Source organism: Panulirus ornatus, chromosome 17 (assembly GCF_036320965.1).
Source record: "Panulirus ornatus isolate Po-2019 chromosome 17, ASM3632096v1, whole genome shotgun sequence".
Lineage (NCBI taxonomy): Eukaryota > Metazoa > Arthropoda > Malacostraca > Decapoda > Palinuridae > Panulirus > Panulirus ornatus.
This window is the reverse complement of record NC_092240.1, coordinates 56,393,579-56,409,635: the sequence shown is the minus strand read 5'-3', so window position 1 is coordinate 56,409,635 and position 16,057 is coordinate 56,393,579. Positions and strand designations below refer to the sequence as shown.

At 40.5% G+C, this 16,057-nt stretch overlaps 1 protein-coding gene across 2 annotated transcripts in view; it reads right to left on the bottom strand.

Moving 5' to 3' along the window:
- The window catches only part of LOC139754818 (uncharacterized), a 105,545-nt gene that overhangs the window by 68,514 nt on the left and 20,974 nt on the right, over positions 1-16,057 (bottom strand). For both annotated transcript variants that reach the window (XM_071672669.1, XM_071672670.1), the window contains exon 4: positions 700-1,100. In XM_071672669.1, coding sequence (XP_071528770.1) covers positions 700-1,100 — 401 coding nt within the window. The remainder of the gene's footprint in view (positions 1-699; positions 1,101-16,057) is intronic.

Below are 16,057 nucleotides of genomic sequence, written 5' to 3'. Positions count from 1 at the left end.
AAAGGGATGGAGCAAAACATATATCTATCCTGAATCCTGAGAAATATGAAGCATATCAGTTGAAAAAACCTGTGAAAGATGATATCATCGCTGATTGGGGCTTAATAATTAGACAGAAGAAAACTCAGGTTAAGTCATAGGCCATAAATGCTAAACAGGTTATTTATGACGGATGAAAGGCATTTACCTCATGAAAAGGCAGGGTTGAAAGGTCTCTAACCCTCCAAGGATCCTAGAAATTTTCCCATGGCTCAAAAGACAAACCAACCCTGAAGAGAATTATATAGAGAAGGGAAGAGAAAAAAATCAAGAAATAGGCAAAAAGCTATTGTTACAGAAGTTATATAGAGAAGTGAAGAGAAAAAAATCAAGAAATAGGCAAAAAGCTATTGTTACAGAAGTTATAAAGCAAAGTGAAGAGAAAAAAAATCAAGAAATAGGCAAAAAGCTATTGTTACATAAGTTATATAGAGAAGTGAAGAGAAAAAAATCAAGAACTAGGCAAAAAGCTATTGTTACAGAAGTTTCAAAATAAAAGGAAGCCTATGAGGCACTGCAATTTCAAAGGTGTCACAGAAAAGAGACATTAAGGAAAGACACTCCTTGTTCTTATCCCAAAAAAATGTTGCATAGGTTATTTAGTCAAACATTCTGTCTGAGGGAAAAGAGATAAAGCAACAGAAATACTTCATTTCTTACCTTGTGTTACTGATGGGAGGGAGGGTAAGAGGTGTGGCTGCATGGACTTCTTGTATTTGAGATGAATCATTGGTAACAGAAACAGAAACAACTTCAACATTCTCTCTAGAATACAACGATTCTCTTCTCTCAGGAAGAGATTCTTCCACAACTCGTTTGCTGTTGCAACTTCCTTGCTGAGTATCAAGAGAGTCTGGACGCTGTCTCTTGGCAGGGGGAGCATCACTGTCATATGAGGAATCACCCTCACTTTCAATGTCCTTCTTACTTTTCTGAATTTCAGAGGTTTTTAAGTCTCCAACTTCTTCTTCCTCTTCTACTTCTTCATCCTCCTCCTCCTCCTCCTCCTCCTCTTCAACTTCCTCAAAATCTTCATCATCACTATCATCTTCTCCAGAAGCCTAACAAAATATTGATAAAGTGGTAACAAACAGAAAGATTGTAAATCTACTAGATGTCTGCAAATTATGCAAGAAATGAGTAATAAATCATACAAAAAATTATGCGAATGAAAAACAGAACCTCACAAATCACAAAATACACTTTTCTAAATCTATTCACTTATCTCCCTTATGCAAGGTAGTGTCAGGAACAGATGAAAAGATTAATAGGCACATATCCAGCCTCTATCTATCTGCAAAACTTTTTTTTGTATTACCATTATACTTGAATGCCATTTCCCACATCAACAAGGTGGTGCCAGGAAACAGACAAATAATGGAACTTCCAATCATATACACACATATAAACACGTCCATATATGCTGATATACATACATATACATATCAACAAATACACATATACATAAAAATACAAAATATACATAATCAACAAATACACATATACATAAACATACAAAGACATACATGTATACATATGTACATATTCATACTTGCTGCCTTCATCCATTCCAGGTGCCACCCTGCCCCACAGGAAAAAGTATTGCTAACTACTGTTTCAACAAGACAGCGCCAGGAAAACAGACAAAGAGGCCACATTAGCTCCCACTCACTCTCTAGCTGTCATGTGCAATACACCGAAACCACAGCTCCTTATCCACAGCCAGGCCCCACGTACCTTTCCATGGTTTACCCAAGACACTTCACATGCCCTTTCAGTCCATTGACAGCACATCAACTATGGTATACCACATCATTCCAATTCACTCTATTCCTTGCATGCATCTCACCCTCCTGTATGTTCAGGCCCAGATAGCTCGAAATCTTTTTCACTCCATCCTTCCATCTCCACTTAAAGTCTCCTGATTCTCCTTGTTCCCTCCACCACTGACACATATATCCTCTTTGTCAATCTTTCCTCACTCATTCCCTCCATATGTCCGAACCACTTCAACACACCCTCTTCTGCTCTCTCAACCATACTCTTTTTATTTCCATACATCTCTCTTATCCTTTCATCAATTACTCGATCAAACCATCTCACACCACATATTATCCTCAAAAATTTCATTTCCAACACATTCACCCTCAACTGTACAACCATATCTATAGCCCATGTCTCGCAACCACATAACATTGTTGGAACCACTAATCCTTCAAACGTACCTATTTTTGCTCCTCCGAGATAATGGTGTTTCACATTCTTCATTGCTCCCAGAACCTTCACCCCCTCCCCCATCCTGTGATTCACTTCCATGATTCCATCCACTACAAACTCCAATCCTACATATCTAAAGCACTTCACTCCCTCCAGTTTTTCGCCATTCAAACTTTTTTCTTTTATTATACTTTGTTGCTGTCTCCCGCATTAGCGAGGTAACGCAAGGAAACAGACGAAAGAATGGCCCAACCCACCCACATACACATGTATATACATACATGTCCACACATGCACATATACATACCTATACATCCCAACGTATACATATATATACACACACAGACATGTACATAATTCATAGTCTGCCCTTATTCATTCCAGTCGCCACCCTGTCACACATGAAATGACAATCCCCTACACCCGCATGTGCGCGAGGTAGCACTAGGAAAAGACAACAAAGGCCACATTCATTCACACTCAGTCTCTGGCTGTCATGTATAATGCACTGAAACCATAGCTCCCTTTCCACATCCAGGCCCCAAAAAACTTTTCATGGTTTACCCCTGATGCTTCACATGCCCTGGTTCAATCAACTGACAGCACATCGACCCCGATATACCATATCATTCCAATTCACTCTATTCCTTGCACACATTTCACCCTCATGCATGTTCAGGCCCCAATCACTCAAAATCTTTTTCACTCCATCTTTCCCCCTCTAATTTGGTCTCCCACATCTCCTCGTTCCCTCCACCTCTGACACATATATCCTCTTGGTCAATCTTTCCTCACTCATTCTCTCCATGTGACCAAACCATTTCAACACACCCTCTTCTGCTCTCTCAACCACACTCTTTTTATTACCAAACATCTCTCTTACCCTTTCATTACTTACTTGATCAAACCACCTCACACCACATATTGTCCTCAATCATCTCATTTCTAGCACATCCACCCTCCTCCGCACAACTCAACCTATAGCCCACGCCTTGCAACCATACATCATTGTTGGAACCACTATTCCTTCAAACATACCCATTTTTGCTCTCCAAGATAACATTCTCGACTTCCACACATTTTTCAACGCTCCCAGAACTTTCGCCCTCTCACCCACCCTATGATTCACCTCCGCTTCCATGATTCCATCCGCTGCCAAATCCACTCCCAGATATCTAAAACACTTCACTTCCTCAAGTTTTTCTCCATTTAAACTTACCTCCCAATTGACCTGTCCCTCAACCCTATTGTACCTAATAACTTTACTCTTATTCACATTTACTCTCAGCTTTCTTCTTTCACACACTTTACCAAACTCAGTCACCAGCTTCTGCAGTTTCTCACCTGAATCAGCCACCAGCCCTGTATCATCAGCGAACAACAACTGACTCACTTCCCAAGCTCTCATCCACAACAGACTGCATACTTGCCCCTCTTTCCAAAACTCTTGCATTCACCTTCCAAACAACCCCATCCATAAACAAATCAAACAACCATGGAGACATTATGCACCCCTGCCACAAACCAAAATTCACTGAGAACCAATCACTTTCCTCTCTTCCTACACACACACATGCCTTACATCCTCAAGAAAAACTTTTCATTGCTTCTAACAACTTACCTCCTAACTTACTTATCCATCAACCCAACTGAACCTAATAATCATACGCTTATTCACATCTACTCTCAACTTTCTCCTTTCACACACTTTTCCAAACTCAGTCACCATGAATTAGCCACTGGAACTGCATCATCGGCAAACAATAACTGACTCACTTCACATGTGAGGCCCTCTCATCCACAAAAGACTGCATACTCGCCCTTCTCCCCAAAACTCTTGCATTTACCTCCCTAACCACTCCAACCATAAACAAATTAAACAACCATGGGGACATCACACACCCCTGCCACAGACCGACATTCACTGGGAACCAATCACTCTCCTCTCTTCCTACTCATACACATGCCTTACATCCTTGGTAAAAACTTTTCACTGCTTCTAGCAACTTACTTCTCACACCATATACTCTTAATACCTCCCACAAAGCAACAATATCAACCCTATTATATGCCTTCCTCAGATCCAAAAATGCGACATACAAATCCATTTGTTTTTCTAAGTATTTCTCACATACATTCTTCAAAGCAAACACAGGATCCACACATCCTCTACCACTTTGGGAACCACACTGCTCTTACCCAATCTGATGATCTGTACATGCCTTCCCCCTCTCTATCGATACCCTCCCATACAATTTCCCAGGAATACTCAACAAAGTTATACCTCTGTAATTTGAACACTCACCTTTATCCCCTTAGCCTTTGTACAATGGCACTATGCATGCATTCTGCCAATCCTCAGGCACTTCACTATGGTCCATACATACAATGGATTGATCAATCACCGATCAACAACACAGTCACCACCTTTTTTAAATAAATTCCACTGCAATACCATCCAAACCTACCACCTTACCAGATTTCACCCTCCTCAAAGCTTTCACCAACTCTTCTTTCTTCACCAAATCATTCTCCCTAACCCTCTCACTTCGTGCACCACCTCGACCAAAACACCCTATATCTCCAACTCTATCATCAAACACATTCAACAAACCTTAAAAATACTCAATCCATCACTACCTGTTATCATTTCCCCATTTGCTCCCTTAACCGATGTTCCCATTTGTTCTCTTGTCTCATGCACGTTATTTACCTCCTTGCAAAACATCATGTTATTCTCCCTAAAATCTATTGATACTCTCTCACCCCAACTCTCATTTGCCCTCTTTTTTATCTCTTGGGCCTTTCTCTTGACCTCTTGCTGCTTTCTTTTATACATGTCCCAGTTATTTGCACTACTTCCCTGCAAATACCCTCCAAATGCCTCTATTTTTTCTCTTTCACTAACAATCTTACCTCTTCATCCCACCACTCACTACCCTTTCTAATCTGCCCACTTCCCACCTTCCTCATACCACATGCATCTTTTGTGCAAGCCATCTCTGCTTCCCTAAATACATTCCATTCCTCACCCACTCCCCTCACGACATTTGCTCTCACCTTTTGCCATTCTACACTCAACCTCTCCTGATGCTTCTTCACACAAGTCTCCTTTCCAAGCTCACCTACTCTCACTGCTCTCTTCTCATTAACATCCTCTCTTCTTTTCTGAAAGCCTCTACAAATCTTCACCTTTGCCTCCACAAGACAGTGATCAAGCATCCTTCCACCTGCCCTTCTCATCATACTAACATCCAAAAGACTCTCTTTTACAAACCTATCAATTAACACGTAGTCCAATAATGCCCTTTGAGTCCTCATTATCTCACCACTCATAACCTAACTTGATTGTAGAATCTTATCAATCTGGTCTTCAAATTCCAGCATTTTGTTGATAACTCCTAAATCTTTAAAATTTTCTTTAATCTACTGTTATATTCCTGACTGATCCATGATTAATTTGTTTAAATTTCTCTTCACTGAATTCTATCAGATTCTTTTCAACCCATCTATATACTAGATCTATATCCTTTTTGCATTTTTTCTATATCCTCTGGTTTCATTATTCTATCAACTCTAGTATCATCTGCTAAGCATCTTTCTTTTATCCAACCATCACAAACAGAACTGAAACTAGTACTGTTCCATTTGGTATAAATGTTGAAACATCAACTTACAAGGTTTTATCTATAACTACAGTACAATAAAACCTCTGTTATCTAAAATACTTCAGGGAACAGCCATAGCAGACGACAAAATTTTCATTTGAGTTCTAATATATCCATTTACTTGGAAATTGTAATATTTCAAAACATTTTACATTTGTTTATGGATGGGGTTGTTAGGGAGGTGAATGCAAGAGTTTTGGAAAGAGGGGCAAGTATGAAGTCTATTGGGGATGAGAGAGCTTGGGAAGTGAGTCAGTTGTTGTTCGCTGATGATACAGTGCTGGTGGCTGATTCATGTGAGAAACTGCAGAAGCTGGTGACTGAGTTTGGTAAAGTGTGTGAAAGAAGAAAGTTAAGAGTAAATGTGAATAAGAGCAAGGTTATTAGGTACAGTAGGGTTGAGGGTCAAGTCAATTGGGAGGTGAGTTTGAATGGAGAAAAACTGGAGGAAGTGAAGAGTTTTAGATATCTGGGAGTGGATCTGGCAGCGGATGGAACCATGGAAGCGGAAGTGGATCATAGGGTGGGGGAGGGGGTGAAAATTCTGGGAGCCTTGAAGAATGTGTGGAAGTCGAGAACATTATCTCGGAAAGCAAAAATGGGTATGTTTGAAGGAATAGTGGTTCCAACAATGTTGTATGGTTGTGAGGCGTGGGCTATGGATAGAGTTGTGTGCAGGAGGATGGATGTGCTGGAAATGAGATGTTTGAGGACAATGTGTGGTGTGAGGTGGTTTGATCGAGTAAGTAACGTAAGGGTAAGAGAGATGTGTGGAAATAAAAAGAGCGTGGTTGAGAGAGCAGAAAAGGGTGTTTTGAAATGGTTTGGGCACATGGAGAGAATGAGTGAGGAAAGATTGACCAAGAGGATATATGTGTCGGAGGTGGAGGGAACGAGGAGAAGAGGGAGACCAAATTGGAGGTGGAAAGATGGAGTGAAAAAGATTTTGTGTGATCAGGGCCTGAACATGCAGGAGGGTGAAAGGAGGGCAAGGAATAGAGTGAATTGGAGCGATGTGGTATACCAGGGTTGACGTGCTGTCAGTGGATTGAATCAAGGCATGTGAAGCGTCTGGGGTAAACCATGGAAAGCTGTGTAGGTATGTATATTTGTGTGTGTGGACGTATGTATATACATGTGTATGGGGGTGGGTTGGGCCATTTCTTTCGTCTGTTTCCTTGCGCTACCTCGCAAACGCAGGAGACAGCAAAAAAAAAAAAAAAAAAAAAAAAAAATTACATATTTGTAAATATCTTACAGAGGGGAAATATCAATATCTGTAAGCAAACAACACTGAAGTCCTTCATAAGTGCTGCCTTGAATTCACCCTTAGCCAGCATTCTTGCACATCTTCTTTTCAAGGCTTAAACTGTTTCTCTTGTGCTTCATGCCATGACGACCGAAAGGCCATTAACCATAACAGTAATTCAGAGTGCATAAAATACACAAATGTGCAAGACCAGCATACAAAACTGCACCAGAGAGCATATGAGAGATGGCAAACAATCAGTAGCACCTAACCTAACCTCTGTGGTGTAATATGTGCACAACCTGAAATAATTTTGAATATTAATTTTCCAAATTCTTTTTGGATAATGGAGGGTTGCCAACCAAATTGAAAAAATATTATTTTTAACATTTTGTTGGCTCGAATTACAGATAATGGGTTCTGTACTATGGCTTGAATTACAGATAATGGGTTTTACTGTACTATGATTTTCCTATGTTCTAGGAACTTCTTGTTCATCCTTTCTAGTTTACCTTTTATCTTTTGTTTTGCTACTTTTTCTTACAAATTTCTGTTACTAACTTTATCAAATGCTTTCTTAAAACCTACAAAAACATTATTCATCCTCATTTTTTTCACAAATCCATCATGAACTTTGATGATACGATTATTGCTAATTGTATGTTCAAATAAGTGTTACTCAATCAATCTTTCCAGTCAATCATTTCAAGGACTTTTATTACATGTGACATTATGCTTACCAGGCTATATTGTTTTACAGAAGCTTTCATTCTATTTTGTGTATTGTCAATGCAAGCCTCATTTTAAGAATGTCCATGATATGACTTTTGGCTAAACTTCCTCTTAAAAGAAGCATCACTGTAGCTATTGTCATCTAAATCTTTTTCAGAAAATACCAAGTCCATCTTCTCCTGATGTTGAGGTCTGTTTGAGCTAGTCTATTTCTTCATGTATGCAGCTTTCTGTTATTCTAATAATGCCATAATCATCACACTAATTATTTTGTCACCCGCACTTTCTTTATTTTTCATAGTGATTACTGATGACCATTGATCACTCAATAACTTGAATGTTTACTTGAGGTTTATCAAGCTTTTCTCTCACTTTAAAAGCCTCAATTTATATTTTCTGTTTCATATATGAGAATACAATAATATTTCTGGGTTCTACCCCATGGTACATATCAATTACTTTCTCTTCATTTAATCTACATGAATCTGCTGTTTCTCTATCAATAATCATGTTTTCTTCAAGCTCTTCAGTTCTCTCCTTGCTTATATATTTCATTCATTTTTCCATTACCTTCTGTTCATTCAGAAACATATATTTTTATTCTGCTGCTTGCATTTTTTTTTTTTTTTTTTTTTTTTTGCCGCTGTCTCCCGCGTTTGCGAGGTAGCGCAAGGAAACAGACGAAAGAAATGGCCCAACCCACCCCCATACACATGTATATACATACATCCACACACGCAAATATACATACCTACACAGCTTTCCATGGTTTACCCCAGACGCTTCACATGCCTTGATTCAATCCACTGACAGCACGTCAACCCCGGTATACCACATCGCTCCAATTCACTCTATTCCTTGCCCTCCTTTCACCCTCCTGCATGTTCAGGCCCCGATCACATAAAATCTTTTTCACTCCATCTTTCCACCTCCAATTTGGTCTCCCTCTTCTCCTCGTTCCCTCCACCTCCGACACATATATCCTCTTGGTCAATCTTTCCTCACTCATTCTCTCCATGTGACCAAACCATTTCAAAACACCCTCTTCTGCTCTCTCAACCACGCTCTTTTTATTTCCACACATCTCTCTTACCCTTACGTTACTTACTCGATCAAACCACCTCACACCACACATTGTCCTCAAACATCTCATTTCCAGCACATCCATCCTCCTGCGCACAACTCTATCCATAGTCCACGCCTCGCAACCATACAACATTGTTGGAACCACTATTCCTTCAAACATACCCATTTTTGCTTTCCAAGATAATGTTCTCGACTTCCACACATTCTTCAAGGCTCCCAGAATTTTCGCCCCCTCCCCCACCCTATGATCCACTTCCGCTTCCATGTTTCCATCCGCTGCCAGATCCACTCCCAGATATCTAAAACACTTCACTTCCTCCAGTTTTTCTCCATTCAAACTCACCTTCCAATTGACTTGACCCTCAACCCTACTGTACCTAATAACCTTGCTCTTATTCACATTTACTCTTAACTTTCTTCTTTCACACACTTTACCAAACTCAGTCACCAGCTTCTGCAGTTTCTCACATGAATCAGCCACCAGCGCTGTATCATCAGCGAACAACAACTGACTCACTTCCCAAGCTCTCTCATCCCCAACAGACTTCATCCTTGCCCCTCTTTCCAAAACTCTTGCATTTACCTCCCTAACAACCCCATCCATAAACAAATTAAACAACCATGGAGACATCACACACCCCTGCCGCAAACCTACATTCACTGACAACCAATCACTTTCCTCTCTTCCTACACGTACACATGCCTTACATCCTCGATAAAAACTTTTCACTGCTTCTAACAACTTTCCTCCCACACCATATATTCTTAATACCTTCCACAGAGCATCTCTATCAACTCTATCATATGCCTTCTTCAGATCCATAAATGCTACATACAAATCCATTTGCTTTTCTAAGTATTTCTCACATACATTCTTCAAAGCAAACACCTGATCCACACATCCTCTACCACTTCTGAAACCACACTGCTCTTCCCCAATCTGATGCTCTGTACATGCCTTCACCCTCTCAATCAATACCCTCCCATACAATTTGCCAGGAATACTCAACAAACTTATACCTCTGTAATTTGAGCACTCACTCTTATCCCCTTTGCCTTTGTACAATGGCACTATGCATGCATTCCGCCAATCCTCAGTCACCTCACCATGAGTCATACATACATTAAATAACCTTACCAACCAGTCAACAATACAGTCACCCCCTTTTTTAATAAATTCCACTGCAATACCATCCAAACCTGCTGCCTTGCCGGCTTTCATCTTTCGCAAAGCTTTTACTACCTCTTCTCTGTTTACCAAATCATTTTCCCTAACCCTCGCACTTTGCACACCACCTCGACCAAAACACCCTATATCTTATTACTTGAGAATTACCCTTCAAAGATTTCCCTGGATCTTTCACAAAAGACTGTTGCGCCAAGATTCATAACACTGCCTTTAAAAGCATTATCTAGTTATATATGGCATTAGATCGTTGCCCTCATTAAACTCTATTTTGCCACAATGGAAGTTTATGCTACTCAGTCTGCAAAGTCTTCCACTGCTGTATCATATTTATCTTTATCCTTTTCCAAGCCATAATTTGCGGTTACTTTTGAAATTTTATAATTTGATATGATTCTTTTATCAGAGGTACTTAAATGTCTGTAAAGAGTGCCATGTTGTTCATAAAATGATGGTCAATCATATAATTTTCTCATGCTAGCTTGTGGTTTGTCTGTTAGACTAAATGTGTCGCTCATATCTATTATTCATTTCAACTGCTCTCTTTCATTTGCTAGCCCATTATTTACTGTTTCACACTTAAATCTATATCCCCACTCTTCCCATTACATGAAATTAAAGTTAAGACCTCAAGACTACATTGCTGTTGGCTCAGGTTTGTCACTAAGTTCTTCTAATTTAGTTTTTGTTGGTCTGTATGATAATATGTTTAATGAGTTTATGGCAGGAATGTTCACTGTAATTAATGCACACTATTTATGAATTGTCTTCACTCACTGTTCTATTCATTTATCTATATCCCTGACATCCACTCCCTCCGGAAACTCCCATCAATGGGTGGCCACTCCAAAAGTCTCCATTTACCCTTGTCCTTACTTGCCCCAACCCTTTCTTCCACCACTTCTCTCCCTCCAGTATTCTTCCATTCTATATGCCTATATCACAGGTAGTCTTCCTCTAATAACAACCCTTTTAACTGTAATGTCATGCACTCTCCTTGTAAATCCCCAAGTCTTGCATTCTTTTCACGTGCCAAAATCACCTCAAAATATCATTCTTCACCAACTCTACCACTCCACAATTCATTCCCTTTGCATCCCCTACCATACCACATCTCTCATACACCCCTTCATTTCATCTAGCCACAACAAATGCTCTTCTTAAATAGTTCCTCTCAAAAGCCTGGATTCTTGACCTCTTTGACTCATTCCATTTCCATGTTTCAGCTGCAAAAGTCAGGTTTGGGTGGACTATCCTGTCCCTTAATCCACTCTTCACTTCCATACTTACACCTCTACTATTCCTTATTCTATTGAGGGACACAGTGACTCTTCTACCCTGTACTGCTCTCTCCCTTACCTCTCTCTCCATAACACCAAACTTACCCAACACAGCTCCTAAATACTTAATTTCTCTCACCTCTTCCAGTCTTTCTCCCCCATATCCAAAGCATAGTTTAGTAAACTTTCTTCTTTCACTCTATATGGTTTTAAAAAATCTATACTTTCACTGTTTCCATTCAAACACTATCAATTTACTTTTATTTGCATTTCCCTTTAATTGCCTATGCTTAAATGCATCATAAAACACATTTACAATCTTCTGCAACTCCTCTTCACTCCCTGTAAACAACACAATATCATCCACAAACAGGCTTGCCATTAGCCTCCATATCTCATCACCACTCTCCATCTCAGCATACCCTTTCCCTAATTTTGCTTTCATCTCTCTTATCACTCCATCCATATGTCATAAGTTATTTTCCTTCAAATTTACTATGCATGTAAACTCCCATTCTCTTGAGTATGCCCACTCAAAATGTTCTGTACTGCTCTCTTTCTCTCTCTTATTAAGCTACGTGTCTGTCATATCAAAAAAATTATATTATCATCCTTGGTGTATTTACCAAAGTACTCAACTTTCAACCTGGAGTTCGCCTTGAAATTTTGGATATTCACATACATTTTCTGAGGTTTTCTTATCATTACCATTGTTTTTGAAAACAGCTCCTCATTACTTACATTCTTGAGACTGCATAGTTTCTCATGTCTGATTTTCCTAGGCTCATTGCTATTTCCTTTTGTGTTCCTGCTAACAACAAACTGTATTTTCCTAGGCTCATTGCCATTTCCTTTTGTCTTCCTGCTAACAACAAACTGTATTTTCCTAGGCTCACTGCCCTTTCCATTTGTGTTCCTGCTAACAACAAACTGTTAGAATATATGGTAATAATGTTGATGTCACAAGTAACCAATAGGGCTTTGATTAACGTGAAGGTCTGTTCATATTTATTTATCAATCTATAACTCTGATGCCCCCATTTTAGAAAGGTTATTAGGTACAGTAGGGTTGAGGGTCAAGTCAATTGGGAGGTGAGTTTGAATGGTGAGAGGCTGGAGGAAGTGAAGTGTTTTAGATATCTGGGAGTGGATCTGTCAGCGGATGGAACCATGGAAGCGGAAGTGGATCATAGGGTGGGGGAGGGGGCGAAAATTTTGGGAGCCTTGAAAAATGTGTGGAAGTCGAGAACATTATCCCGGAAAGCAAAAATGGGTATGTTTGAAGGAATAGTAGTTCCAACAATGTTGTATGGTTGCGAGGCGTGGGCTATGGATAGAGTTGTGCGCAGGAGGATGGATGTGCTGGAAATGAGATGTTTGAGGACAATGTGTGGTGTGAGGTGGTTTGATCGAGTAAGTAACGTAAGGGTAAGAGAGATGTGTGGAAATAAAAAGAGCGTGGTTGAGAGAGCAGAAGAGGGTGTTTTGAAATGGTTTGGGCACATGGAGAGAATGAGTGAGGAAAGATTGACCAAGAGGATATATGTGTCGGAGGTGGAGGGAACGAGGAGAAGAGGGAGACCAAATTGGAGGTGGAAAGATGGAGTGAAAAGGATTTTGTGTGATCGGGGCCTGAACATGCAGGAGGGTGAAAGGAGGGCAAGGAATAGAGTGAATTGGAGCGATGTGGTATACAGGGGTTGACGTGCTGTCAGTGGATTGAATCAAGGCATGTGAAGCGTCTGGGGTAAACCATGGAAAGCTGTGTAGGTATGTATATTTGCGTGTGTGGACGTGTGTATGTACATGTGTATGGGGGGGGTTGGGCCATTTCTTTCGTCTGTTTCCTTGCGCTACCTCGCAAACGCGGGAGACAGCGACAAAGTATATAAAAAAAAAAAAAAAAAAAAAAACTCTGATGCCTGTTCCCACCCGGAAGTCCCCCAAGGGGGTGGCCAAAGCGACTGAATCTCCATAACTAGTGAACTCCAGTGCCACACCTGAGCCTTTACTGCCTCACCCTTAACAGGCCAACAGCAGAGGGCAACTCTAATGCAGTGTTTGCAAAGGCTCCTACCTAAAGTTCCAACTGACTACATCTACCTAATGTTTCTGCCTGATATTCATACCTACTACTTCTCCCTAATGCTCCTGCCTAGATGTTCCTACCTACTACTTCTATCTATGGCTCCTGCCATTTTGCTAAAGGCTGGGCTAGCACATAGTGCTCATTGCAGGAAAATCTGGAGTTATGAAGAATGAGCTCTGTGAGTGAAGTGTTGTCAAGTGCTATGTATGACTTGGAGAGATTGCATGTTTAAGGACGGAATGCTAGTAGCCCACAAAAGAAACCTGCCAGGAAGATGAAATGTCAGGAGTCACACTGGGATATCTACTGACAGAGATGCCCTAAGGGCGGCTTGAGTCTGAAGCCTCATCATCAAGGCTTCAGGTACCGGAGTGGTACACTTGTTGTCTAGTGGTGAGTCAACTGCCTGAATAACATGCTGTGGTGATATTCAGGTATTAAAGAGGTCAGGTCTAGGAAAGGTAGTTATTCCCAAACGGAATTAGAGACATCGAAGCTAAATGCTGCACATTTCTGACCTAATTCCAAGCTGCTGAGCTTGAGGTTAAGTCCTTAACAGTGCCATCTCTCATGGAAATAGTCAAGTCATAATTACAGCGGAAGCTTTTGATCTGCTAGCGCCAACCATCGAGTGTGGATGCTGAAGGATGGGCCACCAAACACATTCTTCCGAGGATTATTAGGTCAGGTCACCTGCCACCCAGTCAAGGCATCATTAGTATGGAGCAGCAGAGTTGCTGCAATATATCAAATGATTCAGAAATTGTAATATTCTGAAATATTTTACATCTGTAAGTATTTTACATAGAGGAAATATTAACATATGTTTGCAAATGTGCCAACTTTGACTCACCCTCAGCCAGCCTCTTACACAACTCCATTTTCTTTGTGAGGCTTAAAATGTTCCTCTTACACTTCATGCAAGAAACAGACAGCCTCGAGGAGCTGTCAGGCAATTACTGACGATGCATGAAAGAGGCCATTGTCCACAATAGTATCATAGATGCAAAATACATATATTTGCAAGACCAGCACACGTCACTTCAGAAAGCACATGGGGCATAGTAAACAATCCTCAATCCTGCAAGTCACCATATGGTGAGTCCACTAGTCACTGTGGCATGTTGTGTGCATGATTTGAAACATTTTCTGAACGTTATAAATTTTCAAATAATTTTGGATAATCTGGGGCTGCCAATTGAAAGAGAAAAGCACATGCTATTTTGAACATTTTGTTTTCTCAAATTATGCACAACAGAGATTTTACTGTTCATTTATATTTATCATACTGAACCGCTGTCTCCCACATTAGCGAGGTAGTGCAAGGAAAAAGACGAGGAATGGCCCAACCCACCCACATACACATGCATGTAAATAAATGCCCACACATGCACATATACATACATATACATTTCAATGTATAAAATACATATACATACACAGACATATACATAAATATAAATGTACATATCCATACTTGCTGCCCCCATCCATTCCCATCCTCACCCAGCCACACACTTAACAGCATCTCCCTCCACCTCCAGCGAGGCAGCGCCAGGAAAAGACAAAAATCCCACATTTAATCACACTCAGTCTCTAGCTGTCATGTGTAATGCATCAAAACCACAGCTCCCTTTCCACATCCAGGCCCCAAAGATCTTTCCATAGTTTACCCCAGACACTTCACATGCTCTGGTTCAATCCACTGACAGCATGTCCACCCAATTATACCACATCGTTCCAATTCACTCTATTCCTTGCACGTCTTTCACCCTCCTGTATGTTCAGGCTTCAACTGCTCAAAATCTTTTAACTCCATCCTTCCATCAATTCGGTCTCCCATTTCTCTTTGTTCCCTCCACCTCAGATACATATATCCTCTTTATCAATCTTTTCTCACTCATTCCCTCATGTGTCCAAACCATATCAACACACCCGCTTCAGCTTTCTCAACCACACTCTTTTTACTACCACACATCTCTCTTACCCTTTCATTAACTACTTGATCAAACTACCTCACACCACATACTGTCCTCAAACATTTTATTTCTAACACATCCAACCTCCTCCACACAACCCAATCTATAGCCCATGCCTCGCAACCATATAACATTGTTGGAACCACTATTCCTTCAAACATACCCATTTTTGCTCTCCGAGATAACGTTCTCACCTTCCACACATTCTTCAATGCTCCCAGAACTTTTGCCCCCTCCCCCACCCTGTGACTCACTTCCACTTCCATGATTCCATTCGCTGCTAAGTCCAATCCCAGATATCTAAAACAATTCACTTCCTCCAATTTTTCTCTACTCAAACTTACCTCCTATTTAACTTGTCCCTCAACCCTACTGAACCTAATAACCTTGCTCTTATTAACATTTACTCTCAACTTTCTTCTTTCACACACTTTACCAAACTCAGTCACCAACTTTTGCAGTTTCTCACCAGAATCAGCCACTAACGCTGTATCATCACTGAACAACAACTGACTCACTTCCCAAGCCCTCT